This window comes from Anoplophora glabripennis, unplaced genomic scaffold (genome assembly GCF_000390285.2).
Source record: "Anoplophora glabripennis isolate ALB-LARVAE unplaced genomic scaffold, Agla_2.0 scaffold501, whole genome shotgun sequence".
Taxonomy (NCBI): domain Eukaryota; kingdom Metazoa; phylum Arthropoda; class Insecta; order Coleoptera; family Cerambycidae; genus Anoplophora; species Anoplophora glabripennis.
Genome location: NW_019416582.1, coordinates 289,963 through 314,509, shown reverse-complemented (window position 1 = coordinate 314,509; position 24,547 = coordinate 289,963). Strand labels below are relative to the sequence as shown.

The window sequence follows — 24,547 nt, the reverse complement described above, 5'->3', positions numbered from 1 at the left end:
ATAAATTTTTTAATCTCCATTTATTTTACTAAAAAAAAAAAAGGTTTTGCAGTCAAGAAAGCAAAGTTCCTTCTAAGCGGCACAGGTACACACTAATTTTTCGAAAGTTGCGCAACCGCTTTTTGTATTCTACACACAATGGGCTTCGCCATTTTTTTAAATTTCATTTTATAAAAAAATTGCATCTAAAAATGGCAAAATTCCAAATTTCACTAACTAAATTTTTTTTACCATTTCTGCTCCCATGTACTTTTGTACCGTGCAGTCAACGAAAAAATTGGAGGAAACATTGCAAAAAAGACGTTCTTAAACAGAAAATTTTTTATTCTATTAATTTATTGTTTGATTTTTTTTTTTTTTTTTGGACTAATTGGAAGGCAACGATCACCCCATCCTGGATCCGCGCCTGCTGCTAAGCATAAAATTATGTTACTTTGTACGAGCTTTTCCATATCTCCAACAATTGGCATAATATTCATTTTTTATAAAGATCTTCAATAAAAAATGCTGTTTTTTGTCACTCATTTTATGTTGGTTTAATAAAACTCGCATAGCAAGTTGTAAGCCCTTTGTTGTACATTTGAATTTCCCGCTCGTTATATGTTGTTGACGAGGTTGGCACAAATGCCATTAGTTAGGAAAGATCCAGAAGAAAGGGCCCTAGCCGGCGGGGCCCAGCCAGGACAAAAGGAGGTCTCACAAAGCGCCTACACCGGCCGCATTTGCGGTCGGGGTAGACGACGGATGGGGCCCACCTACGAAGGCTGTCCAGGCCTACACGAGATGAGGCAGGATAAAGAGGGATAATCCCCCTCGATCCCANGGGGCCCAGCCAGGACAAAAGGAGGTCCCACAAAGCGCCTACACCGGCCGCATTTGCGGTCGGGGTAGACGACGGATGGGGCCCACCTACGAAGGCTGTCCAGGCCTACACGAGATGAGGCAGGATAAAGAGGGATAATCCCCCTCGATCCCAAATCATTGAGGCCAATTTCTAGCCATGGAATAATGGCGCGGCGAGTTAGGAAAGTTGAGAAGAAAAGGAGGACAAGATATTCACAGAGGTTTCAGGTTAGAAAAGTGACTACGTTTGCCACAATTTATCACTGTTTTATTAAAAACAAAACAAAATTTTCGATCATTATTGTTCAGTGCCCATCTCCTGTACCTTAGAGCATATACTACGTGGAGTAAACACGCTTATCGCAACAGTGTAGATGAGTGACAGAGAAAGTTAGTTACAGTTTACTGTTAGTTTTATTGTTACAGAGAGTGAGAGATAGTTTGGATCCTATCTTTCTCTCGTACAGGCACGTGATTGGCTAACGCAACTCCTTTCTCAACGATTAGAGAAAGAGCGGACGAGTACCCAAATCATCTCTTTCTCTCTACAGTTTACTTTTTAAATTTTAACACGCGTTGCTTCTTCCATATAGTACATGCTCTAATACCATGATATAAAGAATACAAGATATGATATTCGAGTGAACCAAAATCGGTTCGCTTGGCGCATGACGTCAGCTGGAGAGTGAATTGGCGTTTATTTAAAATTTTCCACTAAAGAGACAAATGTTAAAATTATCTTTATTGTAATCACAAACCAATTCAGATTCTTATCTGAGTTAGTTGTCCACGGGAACTGTGGCGGTCGCAATTTTGATGTGAGAGCAAAATGGATTGTTTTCCTGCATTATTAAGAGAGCTGTATTTTTAAAATTTTACTATACAGTTTGTCTAAATAGGAATCAATACACAAATAACAGACTCTCCTCCATGCTAACGCAGATTTTTTATAAAATGTAGATAGTTTGAACTTAAATAACTTTTTGTTGTAAAGAAATTTGTAATTTGCCGCTTTTGAACAAGCGGCATAGTAAATTACAAATTTCTTTACGACAAAAATTTATTTGAATTTCAAACTATCTACATATTACAGAAAATCTGCGTTAGAATGGAGGAAAGTCTGTTATTTGTGTATCGATTCATATTTAGACAAGCTGTGTAATAAAATCTATAAAAATGTATAGCTGGTTGCCTATTTACTATAAAGAGAGCCCTCTTAACATGTATCCTAAGAATATGCACCACATTGTAGGTAAAAATTGTGAAAATTGAAGTCTTGACAGGTGTTTGAAAAAATGCATCGATTTTCATATATTTTTTTTTTTACTTATTTTGAATAAAAAATGCCCTTAAAATTATGATATCATCTCATTGGTTCATTATAAGTTCTTAAAGAAACACACTTTCAATGTTCATAACGATCGGTTCATAACTTTTTGAGCTAAAGTTTCCATGAATAAAATCTGAAATTAGAAATTTGAGAAAGTTATCAATAATGTAGACTGCTTTCAAATCAGTCAGGGATTCCAGCACCATATTAACAGTCCTTCTTCCTTATACGCAACATTCTGAGCTTGCATCTGTTCTTTTCTTGCTTTGTGACTAGACTACGCTCCGTCCTACCTGCTGTGATTGCTACCACGACCTGCACTATCTCCCCCTCAGCAAGCACTGTAGGTTGCCAACAATTCATGTATTTGTAACACATGAATATTACAGCGGCGGCGTACAAAACAATTAAAGTGCATTTTAAAAAACTAATTATAACTCGGCTATTTATTTAATTTAAAAAAAAAATCAAATTTCACTGGAAAATATTTTGATAGATCACCTTTTTCTGCAAACGTTTGCAATTAACCTTAAAACTTTTCAACTCTTTCCGTGGATTACACGTTTTATTAACGGCATGATGTTGCCTTGCAATTTGTTTTTGTAATCGATGACGGAGAACACGGCATGCTTTGCATCGTGGATTACGCTGCTGGCGTTGATATTTTTCTTCATCCAAAATTATCCCACAGCAATTCACAGAAGCACTAAACATAGAATTAATCGACACTCGTAAAGAAATCGATAGATTTTAAGAATACTGTAAGTATATATTTATGGCTTCTTACCTCATTCGTTTTAGCCCTGTACCAGTACAAGCTGGTGTATTTTTTAGCTGTTCAAAAATATTTAACAGATCATCGTCACAAGTAATCCGTTCTTTTAAGTCATATTTATATCTCTTATTAAATAATACCTGCAATATAAACATTATTATCAAGTGATACTATCGACTAATATTGCGTTCTTACCGAAACTGACATGTCTGGCGCGGTTAGAAATACTCGTAGTTTCTCAGTTAATGTAAGGGTATCTACATGGACAAATATTAGTTCTTTCGTGTTAAGCATATATAACCAAGCAGGAGGCATTTTTATGAAACTGAGTATATTCTCAAATGAATATTGCGTCTGAAATAGGTAAATGGTGTATTAATAAGAAAAATTACAACGCAATTAACCTCGATTAGCAACAAACCTTCTTATCGTTCAAAATTTGTAAAGGAATTTCATCCGATTCTGCAATTACTTCCACAATATTACCATTGCAGTTTTCTTGGGTTGTTTGTGGTGTACAATACTTTGCAGTACTATAATCTGATGCAGTAGGTTGTATAAGCTGACACTGATGAATATAAATATTATTTTCTTTACTGATTTTCTTTCTTTTTATTCGCAATTCTTCACTAGTATCTACATGTAGTGATTTTACTGACCTTTTAGTAGTAGCTGATAGGTTTTCAGAATTTCTTAATATATCACACGGATTGTCTGTTGTTTTGTTTGACAAATGTTTTGACTTTACCGCAGTCTCAAAATGTCTAGGTTCAGAATTTATCGGTAATGCACCAGGTAGCAACGTCCATTTTCCCCGTGGTATTATCTGTGAGGTACCATCCGGAAAATTGTGTTTTACTTCTTTCACGATATCTTCCTCTTTAAAATGATAATCACAAATAAAATTAGTTGGACTTAAATTTATTCCGAGGATGGTTGACCATTTCAACCTCAAAGAATTGTCCTAAAAAAAAGGAAGGAATTTCCAATACCCACTTATTATGAAAAAATGATTTAAGTAGTACACATTTTCTTGCTAGATTTCTTATTGTTTTTTTAATTATAATATAACTTACTTTTGGCACTGAAAATAAAGACGCTTGCCTAATGTTAAGAGAATTACGAATCTTCCTATCTTTCTCCAAGCCACTAACGCATCCAGGAATTTTACACTTCCTGGGCATAATGTTTATATAATTATAAACTATTCTAAAATATAAACAAACCAGAGACCGCGAATGCAGCTGAGCTCGCCCTCTAGCGGTGACAAGTAATACTAGCGAAACAAGGTAATAGTAAACATTTCTTGTGTACCAGACATTTCGTTTTGTATTTTATTTAAAACTGTGTTTAGTGTTTGGTTTTTGAACACTGTTATTTTAAGAAAATACTGTGAGGAAAACTTCAGCAGTTATGGATAAAAAGAAAAAATTGTCGAACTATTATTGTTTAGTTGTTTTTCATGGTCCAAGAAAAATCCAGAATTAAGTTTTCATCAAACCATTGAAGAAATCTTCAAAATATTGTCGACAGACAATACTCCCTGAATTTCAAGAGGGTTGTTAGTAAGGAGCAGCGTTGCCAGATTTTTTTTCACACAATGAATGTAAACAATGAATAAATTTAAATTTCTAAATTAAATTGCCTAATTTTCCTACATAGTACCAAATGACCAGTGTTAAAAACTGCCTCCCCTTCTGATATACAACAGAGTTTTCGTTGGCATTTAAATAGGAAATGTAGGTATTCCACAACGAATAACTTTATAGTTATAACCTCAAATAATGTACATTAAATTGTAATGCTAGAAACAAACAAGGTAGACATAAATACTTGCATTAAAATTTATTTATGAAATATTTGAGACCTATAAAATAACACAAAAGTCAAATAACAAATAACCGCGGTTTAATAACAAAATTACTAATAATAATGGGAAATAAAACGAATGTTGTTCAAATGAATATGTAATAAACACGAACGTCAAGTCAAGGTCAAAATTACCTTGTCTCGGAGCTTACCGCTTTCGCCGTTTGGTGCGCTTGCAATTTCGCTTATCTATTGCCCACACCTAGATTAGAGAAAGAAAAGTATAGGCACAGTTTTGGAAGTTAGGCCAACAGCGGCCAGATGGCAGTGCGGTCAACACGTCTAAAAAAGAGGCATTCTTCAAATTCAAAAAGAAGCAATTTGTTTTCTAAACTTCTTACAGTACTATCATAAATGTAGTAAATATTAAATATAAATTAATAATTTTTTAGATCTAAGGCTAAGGGCTGATAACGTAATTTATAAAAGCAGTGGCTGTATAAGGACCTTACAGCATATACTATAAAGGAGAAGCACGCTTACGGCGACAGTGTAGACGCGTGAAAGAGAGTGAGAGATAGTTTCGATCTCGTACAGGCACGTGATTCGCCAATGCAACTCCTTTCTCAACGATTAGAGAGAGAGAGTTAACGAGTACCTAACTGTCGCTCTTTCTCTTTACAGTGCCTACTTTTTAACACGCGATGCTTATGTGAGCCCATCCAACACAATAACACATCAATTTAGATTTGGCACTTGAACGATTTGATAAGTTTTTAACGTTTACTTAGTACTTAATTGAATTATTCTCATGTAAAAGAATCGCTTTTGTAGACCACACCGTAATTCATGAGATATTTTAACGAAAAAAGTATTTTGTGGGTTTTATATCAACCCAAAGAAAAATAGTTTCTTGGGCTAATATTTCTGGTAGGTAATATAAGTAATCGGATATCAGTACCAAAGTAAATTGAATGTAAAATCAAGTTTAGTTTAGCAAAGTTTGACTTTTATATTTTCTGTAAAAACAAATGAAGACAAATTATATTTGAATGAATATATTTTGTTGCGGTTACTGCTTTTATGTTTAAATATTTTAATAAAAGGTTTATAAATCTAAAAATGGTTTAGTGACTTCCCAATTTGCAATAATCAAAACATAAGAATGAGTTATAATATATAAATGACGAATTGAGTATTTTCCGGGAGTTTCATGGGATTTGATTAATTTTTAGAAAATGAACAACAATTTTAAGAATACATCGATTTTTGCATTTTTTATTAATTATTTTTGTAATTAAATAAGATTGATCTTATGCCTTTTCTTCCTAGAATGCGATTCAACGGAGACATTGAAGAGAAACAAATAAAAAACTTTTTTTGCAACGTGAATTGTTAATTAACATTTGTTCCACACTATGTGGCACTTGTGCATTTTAGTGTCATTCTAGAATTTGTAGCTGATTTGTATAAAAAATTTGGGGTTTATGGAAAATGATACAATCACGATGTTTAGTTAGGTACCTACAGGAACAAACAGTCCGTGTTGCGAAATAAAAGTTAGAAAAAATCACTATCGTCTCGCTTTCAAAGGTTGGCAAGACAGATGTGCGATATTCTTCAAATTATAAAACTCTCAAGAACAGAAGTTGTCTCTATAATGTAATCACTAAATATATTCAGAGTGAAATCATGGTATTCGACTGACTGCAAGTTTTAGCTAATTGTAAGTAAATAAAATGATTAAAGCCGACCCACTGACCTCAAGTGGAAAGACAACGAATCTGGACTTGAACTACCACATTTACACGGAATTTATTATGTATATGTAGGTGTTGCGTTGGAAACTGGTAACCAACAGGTAAGAAGTGATGGAGAAAGTGGTTTATTTTTTTTACTTGACAGTTACGAATGTAGGATATGTTGACTTTTATTTCGTTTTCTTTCTCGAAGTGACTAAATGCCCTAAATAATACAATGTGGTACACAGAAAATAAATTGTTATTTCATAATAGAACCAACTAGAAATATTTCTTCAGTCAGTTAAACATAAAACAAAAACAGTTGGTATGAGTTTAATAATAAAATAAATAACAGGTGTAAACTTAAATTATGTACATTTCCTATCACTTATGCGTATACATGCAGGGTGTGTCATAATCCTAGATAAATGATACTATAGATAGGAAACTTGAACAGATTTCGTGGTTATTAACAGCGCTAACTGTTGACACTTTCTCCAACTTCTATTGCTTTCCTTTTCTAGGAATTATCGGTAATACAGTGAGTTAAATTACCTCTAGCCAGTAAAAGTAGTTGTACGCTCTATAACTATATACCTACCTACTCAATATTTGTTTTAGGTATTCTGCCGCCGCTAAATTTAAAATTACATAACAAATCTCATCCTACACAGATCACTCACAAATTGATTTTGTAAAATAATTTACACGTAGATAATTTTTTTTGTCACCATGAGAAAATAAGTACATTTGATAAAAAGCATTAAAATCACTCAAGCATTAAAGACACTTTTAAATGCTCTAATAGTCTTTCTACTTAAAATAAGAAATAATTTTGATACTGTAACTTTTTAAAATGTTTGTTGAAAAAATTTCAAATTTCAGTATATATTTTGAAAAAAAAAAAGAGTGAAAATGATTATAGAGTTTCAGTGCTTTCTATATTGTATTAGCTTTCACGGTGAATAAAAAAATATTACAAGTAAATAATTTTACTAAACCAATCTTTGATTAATTCTTGTAATAGAGATTTATTATGCAACTTTAAATTTTTCGTTGTGTTGATATCCATAAAAAAAACTACCTACCTCTGATCACATTTTTTATTAAAAAAAACAAAAAAACATTTTAATATTAATAAAAAAATGTGATTATATGATGATCAGACATTATTATGTTATATAAATAAATGTGAATGAAATATCTAATAAAACACACTTAAAACACAAATAAAACACACACCAACACTCGCCAAACCTAACCAACAATAAACAACAAACATGAACAAGAATGACATGAAATGATTCATAATTGCAATTGTCAAAATTTATTCTACAAAATCTTTGTGGCGACATCTATAGACTCTTTCCCCAACTTGTATATCCATCTCAAGTCACGTGGTTCCCAGAGTTTCCCCATTTTTTCAAGTATAAGTTCTCGGGCCCTGGTCATAATTAATAGTGCACATTGAAACAGCTGTAACTACACGATACTAGAAGCAAAAAAGTCTGACTGCATTACCGTATGAGGAGGACATTTTCAACAACTGTTTTCCATCATAAAACGTCATTTATCTTGAAAACGGTTCACATTAGAGCTTTTGAAGATGAGGACCCTTTTTGTGTGGAAAACATTGGCGGTTTAAAATATGCTTTAAAAATGTCAATTTTCCCAGAGTCGTATAAATTAGGGACAAAAGGACCTCGCGCAATTCTAAAATCTCTGTCACTGTCATATGAATAAAATTTGAATTAGCGGTCAAAAGTAGCTATTATTGCTGATAATACGTGTACAAAATTTGAGTTATGTATCTCAAACGGTTCCTGATATACCTATCGTCAAAAAAACTGAAAAAAATATATTTTTTTTAATCCCTATAACTCAAAAACGGTGCGTTTGCGGTTCCATGTTTACTTAGACTTGTTTGCTTCTAGTATTGTGTACTTACAGCTGTTTCACTTTGCGCTATTAATTATGACACACCCTGTATATAGTTTAATGTATCTTTAAAATAATTAAGAAAGATGATTCGTTATTTTTATATTCACGAGCTTATCTTGCACTTTCTCCAGGTACGATTTATAAAATTTCCGTTGCACTTTTAAAGGAAGATGTGTCCCAGATACATGGGTCGCAAGCATAATTTAGTACTCAGATAACATGAAAGTCTTTGTAAATAATTTTTCCAAGGTGAAATAAGATGTTAATTTTAGTACGGTGTTGAAAATATGTTTTAATATAAAAAACATTTAAAGTAAATACATGCAAAGAAGGTGTACAGTTTTTTGGAATGGTCCCACAGCGGAATAAAAACACTCATAACTGTGATAGGGTCTTTTCCTATTTTTTTTATTCTATTTCTTTCCAGAATTTGATTAAAATATGTAACATGTATTTCGTAATTATTTTGTTTTTCATCATTTTACGCAAAAAACGGATACACTAGATGTTTGCCACAGGGTGATACACAAACGGTGACCAAAAATAAAACCTCGTATTCTTTGGTGAATTTTAAGGGTTGTTTCGTATAAAGTTTGTATCTAGGACTCTTCGTAAAAAGATACAGGGTGTTAAACTTAAATAATTTAAAAAGTAGTAAGTGAAATATTTTGAAATGGGGCACATGTATTTATGTAAACGTTGTCCAAATTCTGAGGCCTTTTTCTAAAAATTAGATGCTCCAGTGGCGGAAATAGAGGGTATCATTGGCATATTTTTCTAAATAAAATAGTACGCCACTGTTTTACGGTAACAATCATGATATTTTCGTTTGTCTCAATTTTCTACAAATTACTACTCCTTTATGTTTTCAAAAAAGACTAATTTTCGAATAAAACTTAAAAAACGGACTGAAAACACTTGATATTCGAATAAAATGCGGTTTAAAATTACATAATAGGCTGCGATAGCAACTTTGCCATTTTGAGCAGTTAGAAGAAAGAATAAATAATGCTTTTCATCAGATTCAAGCAACTATAATTTTCAAATAAAATTTTCTTTACTAAAAAGATGTCGCGACTGTGTTCATGGAAATTGAGGTATTTTTGAGCATTTACTCAAATAAAATCATTAAACTGATGATTAATTTCTTTATTCGAATAAATAATTGAATGATTATGTCATTCATTTAAGTAAAAGTGTTTTCAGTTCGTTTTTTAAGTTTTACTCCAAAAACGAAAGAGGGTAGTAATTTGTAGAAAATTGAAAGATAAATCCGAAAATATTATGATTGTTACCGTAAAGCAGTGTCTATTATATTATGTAGAAAAATATGCCACCAATACCCTGCATCTCCGCCACTGGAGTATCTAAATTTTAGGAAAAGGTTTCAAATTTTGGACGGTGTTTACATACATACATACCTAATTTCAAATTATTTCACTTACTAGTTTTTAAATTATTTACAATAGTTATAAACATTTTTTTCAGTTTAACACCCTGTATCTTTTTAACGAAGTGTCCAAGATAAAAACTTTATGGGAAAGACTCCCCTTAAAATCCACCAAAGAATACGAGGTTTCATTTTTGGTCACCGTTTATGAATCACCCTGTATATTAGCACTGTTTCTATAGTAGGTATAATGTAATGACAAGTCCACAATTATTTCTGATTTATTACAATTTCAGCTAACAATCGTCAATAGTGTAGTATTTACGTCATCGTGTCGTTACTGACTAAATCCAATGCAAGGGCGTCGCCAGCCAACGGGCTAGGGGGGCAAGTTAAGAGAGAGGATGGGAATAATATAAATTATAGATAGAAATAGGTGCAGTGAATTAATTTTTTTAAGAAATATTTTTAATAAAACCTTTTTAATACAAAAAAAAAAACAAAAAAATATAAATAACTAAAAAAATAAAGAAATTCAACGAATAATTATAAAACACAATCTTCTCGGATTTTTTGAAAATTTGTCGGACAATTTTATTAATAAAATCTCCATGGTTGTCAAAAATAAGCTTTCTCTTTTTTTTTAATTTAAAATTCTAGAGCTAAATTTTTAAAATATTGAAATGTATTACTTTTTAATATAAAATGTTATATTTTTAAATTCTTTTGTCAACAAATATTTATACTAATTGCTAATATGCTTTTTTAAAACATAAAATATTGTTTGTATTAATTTTCAAAATTAAAGTTTTAAGTAAATAAAATATTTTATTAAAAATATACAATCTAATATTTTCTTAAGAAAATTTTTGTACTTTTTCGAATTTCTGGGGCAGCTGCTCCCCCCTGCCCCCATTGGCGACGCCCTTGATCCAATGTTTTAGACTAAACCACTTCTGACTGTTCCGATTGTGTTTGTCAGTACCACCATTATATAATTTATTTATACAATGGTACTACCTATATCTCAGAGTAAGACAATTACACAATAGCAGAATTATATTTAATGAAATTTGCTACTTTTTTACATTATTCTGCCTCTATTACAGAATCTGCCTATGTTGAATCAGTATGAAATATAACATTTGAAAAACAAAAGAATTTTGTTATTTATTGACTGTGTTTTATTTAGTTACCTTATATCTTATATCCAATTTCACAAAAGAAAACGACCCGATTTTAAGGATGCCTAAATCCATTACAAATCTATTGTAGTTCAAGTGAAACTTTATTTAAAGTAATCCTATTTACGTTTCCCGTTGACTGTTATTGAAGAAACCATTAGTGTTCTGTATAAATTTAAATAAATTTGTTCTGATAGCACATGCGAGAGCTAGATGGATATTTACTTGTTTTTGTTCTGTCCTAAATAGTTTTCAGTAATGGTATTCATGAATTCTGAAAACTTTAGGCTATCATTCATAGTTGCTTCCAGATATAATAATAGAAGTAACAATAAAAAGTATTACAAAATAGTACAAGTTAATGAAATAAGCCATTATAAGCCCAGACCTTACTACGGGACTGGATGCCAAAGCTCACGTAGTAGGTAGAGTTGTTTCAAAATCTTAAGAGCTTTGACCTTGATATGCGCAGAAACATAATTCCGACCGTCGCCAAAGTTATTCTACGTCCTAAAACATTACATCCATTATTCACAGTCTACCTCGAACTCTCGTAGAGTAAACAAGCCTTTGCTCCGATTACAAATATAATAAAATGCCCTATTCTTTATTATTTTAATTTAAGCAATAAAAATATACATAACGAACGTTCGCCAGTTGACTTTATTGATGCCCGAGCGCCTTAGTTCATTTCTGGTTGTAATGAGGCACGTGGTTTAATTCTGAGTCGATGTTTTCACAACATGCTTATTAGAAGAATTATGTGGATACGCCACGCCTTTCGCGCATTTCGCGGCTCATAAGATTTTGAAACTACTCTAGCACTACTTTGGTTCAGCCTACAGTGAAGATCCTAGTAAGCCCCCTATAAAGGTCACAAATATACACATTAGCTTTTAAAGCTTCCATACAAGCTCATAAAGGTTCCAATGGGCGATAAGGAATAATAATGAGACCAATCATATTCCATGATCACTTTACATATTCATGTTACGACGAGTCTGCAATTTTTTAGTTTCTAATAAACGAAAATAGCAGCACTTAAAATGTACACGTTCACAAGCTGTTTGTAGTGCAGTGTGCCATTAGCCAGAATAACAAAAGTAGATTGCAAATAACACTAAATTTTATTGCAGGTGTAGGATTTTATAGATATGTGTTGTTTCCCTATTAGTAAAAATGTAATTGTTGGCGGTTTAACAGAGAAAGTCTACTTTTAAGAATAACGGTTAAAATAAAATTCGACACACTTAAACTTGACAACTAAGTGACAAACGCAAGTGCAACAGCTCAGTAAATCGTAGAAATTACGAAAAGTAGCGGGCGATATGGTAATAATTACCACTGCATTAAAATAAAAACAGCTAATATTCATTTCCTAAACGAGAAGAACATGTGTTAACTGTCATAAAAAATGTAATTAACTCAAAGTAACTTTTAACAAGGCCGGTACGATCATTTTGTGGAAAAGGCTATATTAGACCACTTTGAAATTAAAAACTGAGTGATAAATATTATTTACCCAAGCTCGTTGCAGCAACTAGGTACCTAGTCGTAAAAAATGCAAGCAAGATCATGTTACAAGAGTCGTGACAAAAAAATTTAGTAAGATTTTGTGTTCATGACTGGATAAACTGACAACTGACCTAGAAAAACGGTAATCAAAAGAAGAGATAACCCTTCTTTGAATGGATGTAGAATAGAGACAACTTTGTAACATTTTTGATGGCATGCAGACGTGTGAAGAGAATTTTTTACATAACCGTTAACGCAAATGATCTTAACGTGATGTAAATAACGTACAGTAATAAACACAATTTGGAAGTAACACGTCGAGGAATTTACTTTTGTAAATGTGGGTAACCTAGAATGATCGTCAGTACCTATTGTATGATTTAAATGTTAGACGTGTAATTGATGGTATTCGTTACAGATGAATATCAGTGTAAGTTCCAAAAGCCCGTTTCTGAATATCAAATTAGTAATCTGGATCTTCTTGGACCACAATTTTTAATTGCATTTTTATTGAATGAAGGTAACTTCAACTGAAATCTAAACAAAAAAATTGCAGTCTATATTACGCACAAATTAAATTTATTGTTATACTAAAAACGACTTATTAAACACAATTATCCAAATGAAAACAAAAAAAATGAGATACAATCTCTTCTACACCAGAGCCTATCACTTATTAAATCCTATAATGATAAAAATTTTAAAAATACCGAAAGATTTATATAATTTACACAAAGTCATATTATTTGATAATTTCAACATTTATTTATAACATTATATTTAGGCAGTTAAATTACTATACTGTATTATTACGCCACAAATGAATCTAAACATGCCTACTGAACAACGAGCACAGTTCACTATACACGCGTGGTAACATCGCACCTGTGATCATATATTAATCTGATTGGTCGAGCCAAATCAGGTCATGTAAATTCACACTTTTATTCCTATATTTACATCAAATCGGGTGTTCTCAAAGTTGAATAACTTATTTTAGCGGCTGGTAAAACTCGTAAAAAAAGTCGGTTTACCAAAAATCGTTTATATAAAAGTATTAACAATTATTTGAAAAAATTGAAATTTAGAAACTATATAATACAAACCCGACCATTTTCGACCACTGCGTTGTAAAAACATAAATGGTAACAATTTTGAACACTTTTTGTAGAACAGGATTTTTATAACTCTCTTTTATATAAATGATTTTTGATAAATCGACTTTTTTACGAGTTCTATCAGCTGTTAAAATAAATGACTCAACTCTGAGAATACCCTGTACAGTGAAAATACATAAAAAATTAGGAATAATACGCTTTAAAATGTACAGGTAGAACAATAACATTATTCTTGTCCCAAAATTGCGTTTTGAATAACCTCATTCTTCATGGGTTACTTTAAATAATCGAAAATTCCAGGACAGCAATGCAGAAAAAATGTAAAAATATGTATTGCCATTAGTGAAAATATTTGGTGTGGGAGAGATACAACCTACGAAGTATGTCATCTTAATTGTCAATGCTGCTCGACAATGCTGCTATGACATACTTTGTTGGTTAAATCTCACCCACACACAAACAAGTCGGTAGATAGACGTCGAAACAATTAAATCCTTGATCGGTCTCACCTCGTTTATGCATACTGATAAGACTAATAAGTTTGAAACTGGCCTGTGACTGGTGATTCTGCTGACGAATGATACTGGCTATTTACTAGATGTTGTAGGTGTAATCTAGTGCTGAATTGCAGTCCACAGAATAGTTGTTTCCCACAATATCGCCAGTTAAAAAGATATTACCTATAAGTATATTGTAAGGATACAATAAAAAATTATATAGGCAAGCTTGAAATTTGCCTAACAACAAATTAGGTACATAAAATACTAAATAAATAATGATCAAACCTTTCGCTACACTTGCTAAGAATTTTTCGACAAAATTGATTGTCCCAAACATGGAGACTAGATAAGGAGCACGAACTCATATGGAAAAATTGACAAAATTTGTCCAAGAAATGGCAGAAGTTGGGGTGGCGCTAGTGTTCCATATGACCCAAATGAATGTAGCTTCATAAATACGAGTGAAGTAAGCAAATAACCAATTTTATTTTATTTATATCGAGTTTAGTAGATATATTGGGGAGCGGGGAGGTATACTAAACCTAAAAACTCAAGTCAAGTCAATAATTATTACAATTTGTTTTTATAAATGGTAAATAGAAAGTTTCGAAAATAATTTAAATATGGTAATAGTATGTGAAGTGAATGACTGTTTTAAAATAAAACAGTACGTTTGTGATCTGCATTTTCAATCTAATGATGTCCAGCAGTTCTATATTACAACTTGACCGAATAGTGGGTTAATATTATGGCAAAAGGTCGAATAATTCGGAAGTTGGAAGCAGCTTCTTTGATTCTTAATACGGTAGAGAAATTTTTAAATAGAAAGATTTCATAAGTGAAAATATTGTATAATTGAATGATGCATTGTTTCTTTATATATTTTGCAGCAGCATCAACAGCAAGAGCAACAGTTACAACAACAACAACAACAAGAACAGCAAGTAAATCAAGAGCAATTAAATTACGTTGAGATTATACTAGAAAGTGAGCATCCTGTCCTGTATAATCTAATAAAAGAAAAGTTCTGTTGACGTGTGATGAGGTCTAGACAAAGCAACTATGAATATGTTCACATAATATTGACAATAGCAACAAAGTATACTTTATTTATTTCTACATATTCTTGTAATTTATATTACGTGCATAAATAATTAAATTCGTATCTTTCATATAATTCTTGCTGGTGACATCGCTATTATCATTACAGAATTGAATAAATCATTTCCAATTAGTTGCTGTTTCTTTCCTGTTAGTAAAAAACTGATTGAAATTCAGATATCATATAAAATTTAAAGAGAGGATACGTGTAGTAATTGATGCTGATCGATCTGTATTGGTAATTGACTACTTTTACTAAATATTTAAACATGGAAATCAATTGCTTCATGAACAAAATGAAATTTTAAGAAGACAAAGAAGATAGACTGACAAGTATTATTTATTTTTAAAAAGAATTCCTAGTTTTATTTGTAATATATATTTACTTTGTTACTTGTTTGTTATGAATAAATATTTATTTTATTTTAATTAGGCACAAATAATTTCGTTTTTTTGATTCAATTAATAAAACATTGAAATCTTTGGTAGATAAACATTTTATTTTTACAAAATATGTAACAAAAATATAGAACATTGCTAAAATATTTCTTTATAATACCCTATTAATTTTGGTCTATACTCTACCTTGAAATAAGTCATGGAACCATGTTATTTTCGAATTAAATCGACAATTTTATGAAAGTAGAATTAAATTTTACAGCAATTTTAAAATATATACCCAGAAAACTAATCGATTTTAAACAGTTATAAAATATTTAGATTACCTAGTTTTTGTGATTTTTATAATGGAGTACCTATATTTTGTTAAAATTTTGGTATCAATTGGTTATGTTGTTTTAAGCTTCTTGACATTTTGAGAAGAGAGCGATATGACTCTCGAAGCATTGAGAAGTCTAAACCGACAACATGGCAATCAGCTTAGAAATTGTCCAACCATAATTTATCGACTTTCCATAGTCAGTTTTCAGTTACACTATAATATAGTATATTATTGGTTATTCAAAAAAAATATGGATTGTGATATACTCTATCTTATATGAATTCCTTTCCCATCAATTATTCCTATAACCTGCTCTGGAAATTCATATTGGGCAAAATATTGTTCGATTACAACTGCCTCATTATCTCGGCCATTCTATAATTTATGGAGACAAGTTACTTAGCAAGTATGTAACTTTTCTGGTTGTTGTAGAGCTTAAGGCAATGCAAAATTTACCAGAATCATGGGTGAAATAATTAGAAATGGCAAATTTTTCTTCAATTCTGTTAGCTACTTCCCATATGCTAACACGGAAATGTTAAAAAAACTTGGCCACTATATTCAGGTACAATAATTTCAAAGTAGTTCTTATTTTTTACTCTTTCTGTTTCTTAGAATAAATCTATTTCATCATCACTCAAGCTGGACAATGCGTCTAATAAGTCATCTGAATCACTGGACTCAAAATCGGACATCTGTAATATTTTAAAAAGTTTATTGAAAACGCCGAGTTTTTTTATATTCTATTTTTTATTACCACAAGTAAAAATTCCATATTAATAATACAAGAATTACTATTTTTTTAAATTCAACTTCCTGTATAAAATGTGACTTTTACTAACATTAAACTAAAATCTTTAACAAAGTAATTATCAAAAACATAAACCTTACTTATAGGTTAATATTAACAAGATCACGTCATAAATTCCTTGAAAACTAGTTTCTTTCTACGAACACCAAATTCTTCTCATAAAGCTAATATTTTTTATTATCTATTTAGTTTAATTACAGTCCGGAATGACATATTTTCATGATTTATATAATTCAAAGTACTTACATTATTTATTTTAAAATTTTTAACACATTACAAAAATGACATGATTGATTTATAATTCAAACTGCCGCTTTTTATCTCCCCTCTCTACATATGGGACATATGGAACACTAGCGCCCTCTTATTTTTGTAAGATTTTTGTTTACATGGAGTTCGGGCTCCTTGTATAGTCTCCATGGTCCCTAAGTTCGCGTCTTGGGTCCATAACAGACAAACGAAGAACGACAGTAAAAATCTATTTAGATGGCGTGAATAGGGACTGTCACAAATTTATTTACATATTAGTTGCTATGTTCATCTTAAAAAAGGTCACTCCACGAAGAAAAATAGAACAATACACATAATCATGGTTAAATAAGATAACCAAAAACCTACAGAAAATATTAAACAATATTTGTAACTAATAAATATAACAATAACTAATAACAAAACATAAAACAAAATATAAAATCATGATTATGCATTTCGAATTATTTTCCTCAAGATGAAACAGTGAACCCCTTGTTTACTATCAATGCGTTTTACTACGGTTACGTGAAAAGAGACCAGAATTATGGCGCGACAACTCACGGTTCCAACTAAATGTAAAAGCTTCTGTGAAGAAACAGCCCCACCATTAAAACATTGTCCAAACAATTTACACATAACAGTAACTAGATATTGATCACTTTTACCACTTGAAAATTTTATATTACTATGTCAGTGGAACGAAATGGATATAAACTATTTGCTGAAAGCCTACATTGGTTAATTTTCACAATTACGGAAAGGTAAATTTGCATTGAAAGTGGTTTTCTATTTCGAAAAACGCGTTGATTTAAAAATTAGTCCGTGACGCATTATTGGAAAGAGAGTAGAACAATTATCACATGGGGATTGGGTATAGGGTTTCAAATTTCTACGGTATTTAACGTAGCGAGATTCAAATTTAAAAAAAGTTGTCAGTTATATCAGATACCTAACAGTAACTGCTATGCAGTTTTTGAACGTTTTTACTTTGATTAAAGTCTTTAAGTTTTTAATCTAATTAGTAACACTTGCTGTTATTTCAAGCATATGTCAATACTTAGCTACATGTTCATATAAAATAAGCAGTAGGTACATATATAAAATATTTTACTAATTAGTTTTATTTGTTGAGTGAATTTTTGATCTATCACGACTTCCTTTTTTTTCACCTTTATAACGTTTCTATGATAAAATATTCCTTAATACATTAAAAGCTATTAGGAATGCCTACCTTTTTCGATTAGATACCTAATAAACTTTTTGTTGAAAATTACAAGAAGGATAACCTCCGTTCAGCGACGGTAGTATGTTTGTTTAAACGACAATTTAGGTACTTATATTTGCTCAACGGCTTGTATATTCGGTTAGGTAAATATTTAAATATCTGGTCAAGAAAATGAAACGCATTTGAAAAGAAATTACAATTGTCATTTAAGACAGTAACCTGGATAACCATTTTCCAGTTTTTTTTTACTGTGTTATAATCGGTTTCTGTTATATCATTTTTTTCATTATTTTGTCATACATTGTAGTCTGATTTGGATATTTTTCTATGGACACTGTTTTTTTATAGATTTTACCTATCGAATGAGAAAAAGAAAGTTGTACAAAAGTTTATATGGGGCATTCCACGCCAAATCGGACGGTACGAAAAATTTAAATTTTCGATTTCCTTAAATTTTTTTATATTTTTTAGTACCCCTCAAAAAATCCTTTCTGGCATATTTTCAGATTTTTTTGATTACTTGTTCAAAAGTTTGTTTTTTGTTCATAACTTTCTTAATAATGGTCCAAATTAAAGCTTTTTTTTATAAAAATCTTTGTTTTTAGATGGCCTTTACAGATAAAAATACAAAAAAAATATTCAAAGTGTTTTTGATTAAGATTTTTGAGTTTGAAATTTTAAATCGTATTTTTGAAAGTGAGTGTATCTTTCGATTTTTGTGAAAATATTTTATTTCAAACTACTATTCTTTTAACAACTTTTAGGACCGGTCCGGTCATGGGCCCTCCATAATTACTATTTTTTTTTTGATTTTTGAAAATTAAAAAAAATATATCTATAAATCATAAGTACTGATTTTTGTCACTGTCTACTTTCTTTTTACTTATTTTAAATTAATTTGAATACTTTTTAATTATTAATAGGTGTTTAAAATCAATAATTAAATGTTGTCTATTTATAAACAATTATAACAAACGTGTTTATTTATTTTCGTGTTCTTTTAAAAATCATTTTATCAATGCTATTTTTTGTTGCAAAGTATTTTTTTTATTTAAATAATAGTATCTTTATGAATTTCTATCCAATTTAAAAAGAGTCGCACATCTTATGAATATTGCTGTCAAATTTTCAGCTGAGAAACACTATTTAGATGCAAAAAATATTAGATTTGCGTTACAATACAGCCAAACCCAAACAAACCCAAAATTTCATTCAATCATTCCAAGGAACAAAATATTATTTTGTAAACTAGAATACTCCTTACCTAATATATTTCCATTGCTCCTTAGAATGATTGAATGAAATTTTTGGGTCCCTATATTGTATCGCAAATTTAATTTTTCTTTTGCATCTAAATAGTGTTTCTCAGGTGAAAATTTGACATCAATAATAATCATAAGATGTGCGACTCTTTTTAAATAGAATAGAAATTCATAAAGATACTATTATTTAAATAAAAAAAAATACTTTGCAACAAAAAAAAACATTGATAAAATAATTTTGAAACAATTTTTAAAAGAACACGAAAATAAATAAAAACGTTTGTTATCATTGTTTATAAATAGACAACGTTTACTTATTGATTTTAAACACCTATTAATAATTAAAAAGTATTAATATTAATTTAAAATAAGTAAAAAAGGGTATACAAAAATCGGTACTTATAATGATTTATAGAGAAAAATTTTGTTTTAAATTTCAAAAAAAAAAAAAAAAATAGTAATTATGGAGGGCCCACGACCGGACCGGTCCTAAAAGTTGTTAAAAGAATAGTAGTTTGAAATAGAAAATTTTCACAAAAATCGAAAGATACACTCACTTTCAAAAACACGATTTAAAATTTTAAACTTAAAAATCTTAATCAAAAACACTTTGAATATTTCTTTTGTATTTTTATCTGTAAAGGCCATCTAAAAACAAATATTTTTATAAAAAAAAGCTTTAATTTGGACCATTATTAAGAAAGTTATGATCAAAAAACCAAAAAAAGAGCGTTTTTTTGAAAATTTTATATCTTTTGAACAAGTAATCAAAAAAATCTGAAAATTTACCAGAAAGGCTTTTTTGAGGGGTACTAAAAAATATAAAAAAATTAAGGAAATCTAAAATTTAAATTTTTCGAACCGTCCGATTTGGCGTGGAACGCCCCATATATTTACCTATAATCCTCGCACAAAGAGACAGTTTTTTATATAATTTCCAGTGTAAAATTGGTTTTTATAATAATAGTACCATACCAAGTGCGGCAAACACTCAGTCACTAATATACATAAACAGACATAAACAATACGACGTGGTTAAAGTCGCCTTATTGTTTGTATCTATGACTGTACCTATCTTATGCTAAATTTTAAAAAGAAAAATGGATTCGAGCGGATTCTGAAGCGGAGATATCAGAAATAATGAAAGAAGCAACAGAAAATTTAGCCAGAAAAGTTTAGGCAAGGTATGAAAAGAAAACAACAAGTTTATATAAAAGCAAAGTTTTAGTTATAGTTAGTATATGAGTTTAGTAAAACAGCTTTTCTTACGAGATTTGTTTATACTATTTTTTCGTATTTTGTGTTAGTAGGTAAGCAAATAGTGATAGATATAAAAGCATTACAAAGTTAGGAATTTTAAAAATTTCGTAGTTGGTACTTGTGTACGATTTCCGTAACCTAGTCACCTGATACGGCTTTGTTTCTTTATACAGGGTGTATCTAAATAAAACCGAAAAAATGTAAGGGGCAATTCTCTGATGAAAATTAATAGGGGTCTTTGTGTATAACAATTTTTGAAAAAACTCTCCCTGAAAAGTTAGTCCCTCCAAAAATTTCAAAAAAAAAATGTTTTTCTCTTTTACCTTCCATTTATGTCAAGCTAAAGAAACCAAACTTGATGAATATTACCTGTCGAAACTACACTTTTGTAATTTTTTCAACCCTGAAGTATTTTTATAAAGGGTTGAAATAATCAACACCTATGACATTTTTTCTTATAATTTTTTTTTTAAATGCATTGCAATACATTTATTTTTCTCATAAATCCTTTCAAAAAAACTTGAAGAGATCAAAAAGTTTGTAAACGAATATAAATTTAACAATTAAAAACCTGTGACAGTTGTCATGTTGATTGTTACTTACCTATCACCGCCAACCTAAAATGTGCGAAACAAATGGAAACATCATTTTAAGAAAAGGTAAATGTTTATTCGTAAATAATATAAAAACCACTGGGTTTAGGTATAGGAAAACTTTAACAAAGTTACACTTAATTTTAATGCAGAATGTGAATACGTTAAAAAAATTAGGGGTTTCCATTTAAAAATTTCGAGTTTTCCACATTTTCTGAACTTCATATTCGATAAAAAAAAATTGACCACCCTGTATAAAAACTGGAAAATGTTCATGACAAATTCGATAAACTAGGTCTTCTTCTACAAAATGTCCAATTTGCACAAAAAAAAACCTATGTTTCTAGGAAAACTAAATTTTGCCGACAGTCTTCATCTGTCAATTTTTGCCTAAAAATCAAAATATCTCTGAAATGGTCAATCCTAAGTATGGAGTGTGCTATATGTTTTCAACTTAAAAATAGAATGCTTTTTCCAAAAATGCAATAATATACAAGGGGTTCCATTTTAAATAAGAAAGTTAGTCTCGACTTCCGATATAACCGGAAGTACAATGACCTTGAAAATATTTTAGCTTGGTAGTTCGATGGAGTTCGTGGTGGGACACCCTATACAGGGTGGTCCAGATTTTAATAGACAAACTTCGGGAAACTACTAAACAACAAAAATTAACATCACTTTGCTCTATGAACATAGGCGCAGAAAGCCATCATTTATGAGATACAGGGCGTTGAAATTATCAAAAATAAAATAATTTTTTTTAATATCTGGAAAACCTCTTCATCAAATTTATCCAAATTTTGTACACATTTTTTTTTGAATATTTTTTCTAGTTCTGTACGCACACAGTCCAAATTAAAAAACCAGTGGCGGAGAAACAAGGACGTTGTTTCCTTATTTAGAGTAAAACTTCTACGCCACTGAATTAATTGGTAATATGAATACATTTTATAACGATCTGAAACATTCCGGATGAAAAAGCACACTTTTATTTTTGCCGAAAAGTGAATGGTTTACGAGTTATGAGACATATTATGATGCGTTTGTCCAGATATTTAAAAAATATATTTTATTTTTGTTAATTTCAATAACTCGTAAACCATTCACTTTTCGATAAAAATAAGAGAAAATTTTTTCATCCGGAATGTTTCTGACCATTATAAAATGTATTAATGTTACCAATTAATTCAATAGCGTAGAAGTTGTACTTTAAATAAGAAAACAGCATCCTTGTTTCTCCGCCACTGGACTATGTGCATACAAAAATTGGGGAAATATTTGAAAAAAAATGTGTACCAAATTTGGATAAATTTGATAAAACCGTTTTGCAGATATTTAAAAAAATTGTTTTATTTTTGTTAATTTCAACGGTGGCTTTCTGCGCCTATGTTCATAGAGCAAGGTGATGTTAATTTTTGTTGTTTAGTAGTTTCCCGAAGTTTGTCTATTAAAATTTGGACCACCCTGTGTAATAAAGTGACGTTTCATGTGGTAAAGTGCTACTTTGGTAAACGATTTTGAATTTGGTAAAATAACATATTATCAGTCAAAATCTCAGTCAAAAAAAAACTAATATTAGTCCAATTAAATAAGCCTTTAAATCGAAATTTTGGTCAACTTGCCTGAATTTTTTATATGAGTTAGTTTGAGGTATGTTATAACAATAAGTGACAGTAATTTTTTGTTCAACCCCGGCCAAGGGTGAAAAAAGATAAAAAAAGGGTTTTTTTAAGATAACACAAAACGGGTAAGGGCTAGAAAAAAAGTTTCGTGGCAAAAATTGTAAAGCATACAATTCTGCATTAAGATGGCCTCTTGACTTTTTCTTGTATTATTAAAATTAACAGAGTTAGGGAGGCTAGAAGTTAAGGGAAGATTTCAGAAATTTAAACAAATCATAAGCAGAAAAATGAATGAATTTTGTAATTTTTTTTTCGATCTACTCTAATAAATGTAACCTTTCTTTTCAGAGAAATAGATATATTTTTTAATTTATAATAAGAAAGTTATAACAATTTCAAATTTGTTGTTCACCCCCCTAAACAGAGATTTTAACGAAAACCTCGAAACAGTCCAATTTAATTTTGTCAATTTGTTTACATAAATCAAATTTTTAATTCCTTTTGAGTAAATATTTTTTTTTATAAATAAAAAATATAGTTTTTCTGAAATAAAAAATAAGGGTAGCAACCCCCAAACACGGAATCACTTGCGAAATATTTGTTTTTTATCATAAGTAATTTCCATTTTGTTTCATTTCAAAATATTGATTTGAAGCCCAGAAATTTTAAATAAACTGTTTTGGAGGGCAAACTTTGAGAGTGTATTTCACCCCGTAAATATGTTTTTCCGCCTATAAAAAAAAGTGTCTACATTTTTTAGAGTAGATTGAAAAAAAAATTACAAAATTCATTCCTTTTTCTGCTTCTTATGATTTTTTTAAATTTCTGAAATCTTCCCTTAAATTCTAACCTCCCTAACTCTGTTAATTTTAATAGTACGAGAAAAAGTCAAGATGTCATTTTTATGTATAATTGTATGCTTTACAACTTTTATAAGAAACTTTTTTTCTAGCCCTTGCCCCTTTTGTGTTATCTTGAAAAACTCCTTTGTTTTATCTTTTTTCACCCTTGGCCGGAGGTTGAACAAAAAATTACTGTCACTTATTGTTATAATATACCTCAAACTAACTCATATCAAAAAATCAGGCAAGTTGACCAAAATTTCGATTTAAAGGCTTATTTAATTGGACTATATACATATATTTGCCTTTCTATCTGAATCATCGATAAAGGTATTGTTGTTGACATTGCCAACACTGAACGTACGCTAGAAAACTATTTAGAGTAACTACATTTATTACTTTAGTTATTATCTATAACATCGAACTTCGCGTAATAAAAGTTACGTTGCTCGGATCCGTTACTGGATGGATTCTGCTTCTCCGTGCTAACCAGACACGCCGTTCTACATTTCGGTAAGTGAGCCATGAGCAGAGCTACATCGATCTCTCTTCCTTATAAATACTACTGATCTTCAGCGCGGCCTTCAGATACGCTCCGAGGTTCAAGGCACCCGCTCGCATCCCAAAAAGTGTGTTAAGTGTCCATTGTAAGAGTGCACGCCACCTTGGACTTCCCGAACTGTGATAAGTGAAATGATGCCGGTTGCGAAG

General features: G+C 30.6%; 1 protein-coding gene across 1 annotated transcript; it reads right to left on the bottom strand.

The window, feature by feature from the left end:
* Positions 1 to 2,175: 2,175 nt before the first annotated feature.
* Positions 2,176 to 4,132, bottom strand: LOC108910536. The gene is made up of 5 exons (XM_018715157.2): positions 4,025 to 4,132; positions 3,370 to 3,912; positions 3,144 to 3,302; positions 2,961 to 3,088; positions 2,176 to 2,879 (listed from the first exon to the last, which is right to left on the bottom strand). The coding sequence occupies exons 1-5, from the start codon at positions 4,130 to 4,132 to the stop codon at positions 2,648 to 2,650; spliced, it is 1,170 nt and encodes a 389-aa protein (XP_018570673.1). The 3' UTR covers positions 2,176 to 2,647.
* Between the last annotated feature and the right edge of the window lie 20,415 nt (positions 4,133 to 24,547).

Coding starts and splice junctions, on each gene's coding strand:
- LOC108910536 (XM_018715157.2), bottom strand. CDS start 4,132: ATGCCCAGGAAGTGTAAAATTCCTGGATGCGTTAGTGGCTTGGAGAAA. Junction 3,913..4,024: donor CTTTATTTTCAGTGCCAAAA/GTAAGTTATATT, acceptor CCTTTTTTTTAG/GACAATTCTTTGAGGTTGAA. Junction 3,303..3,369: donor AAATTTTGAACGATAAGAAG/GTTTGTTGCTAA, acceptor TACCTATTTCAG/ACGCAATATTCATTTGAGAA.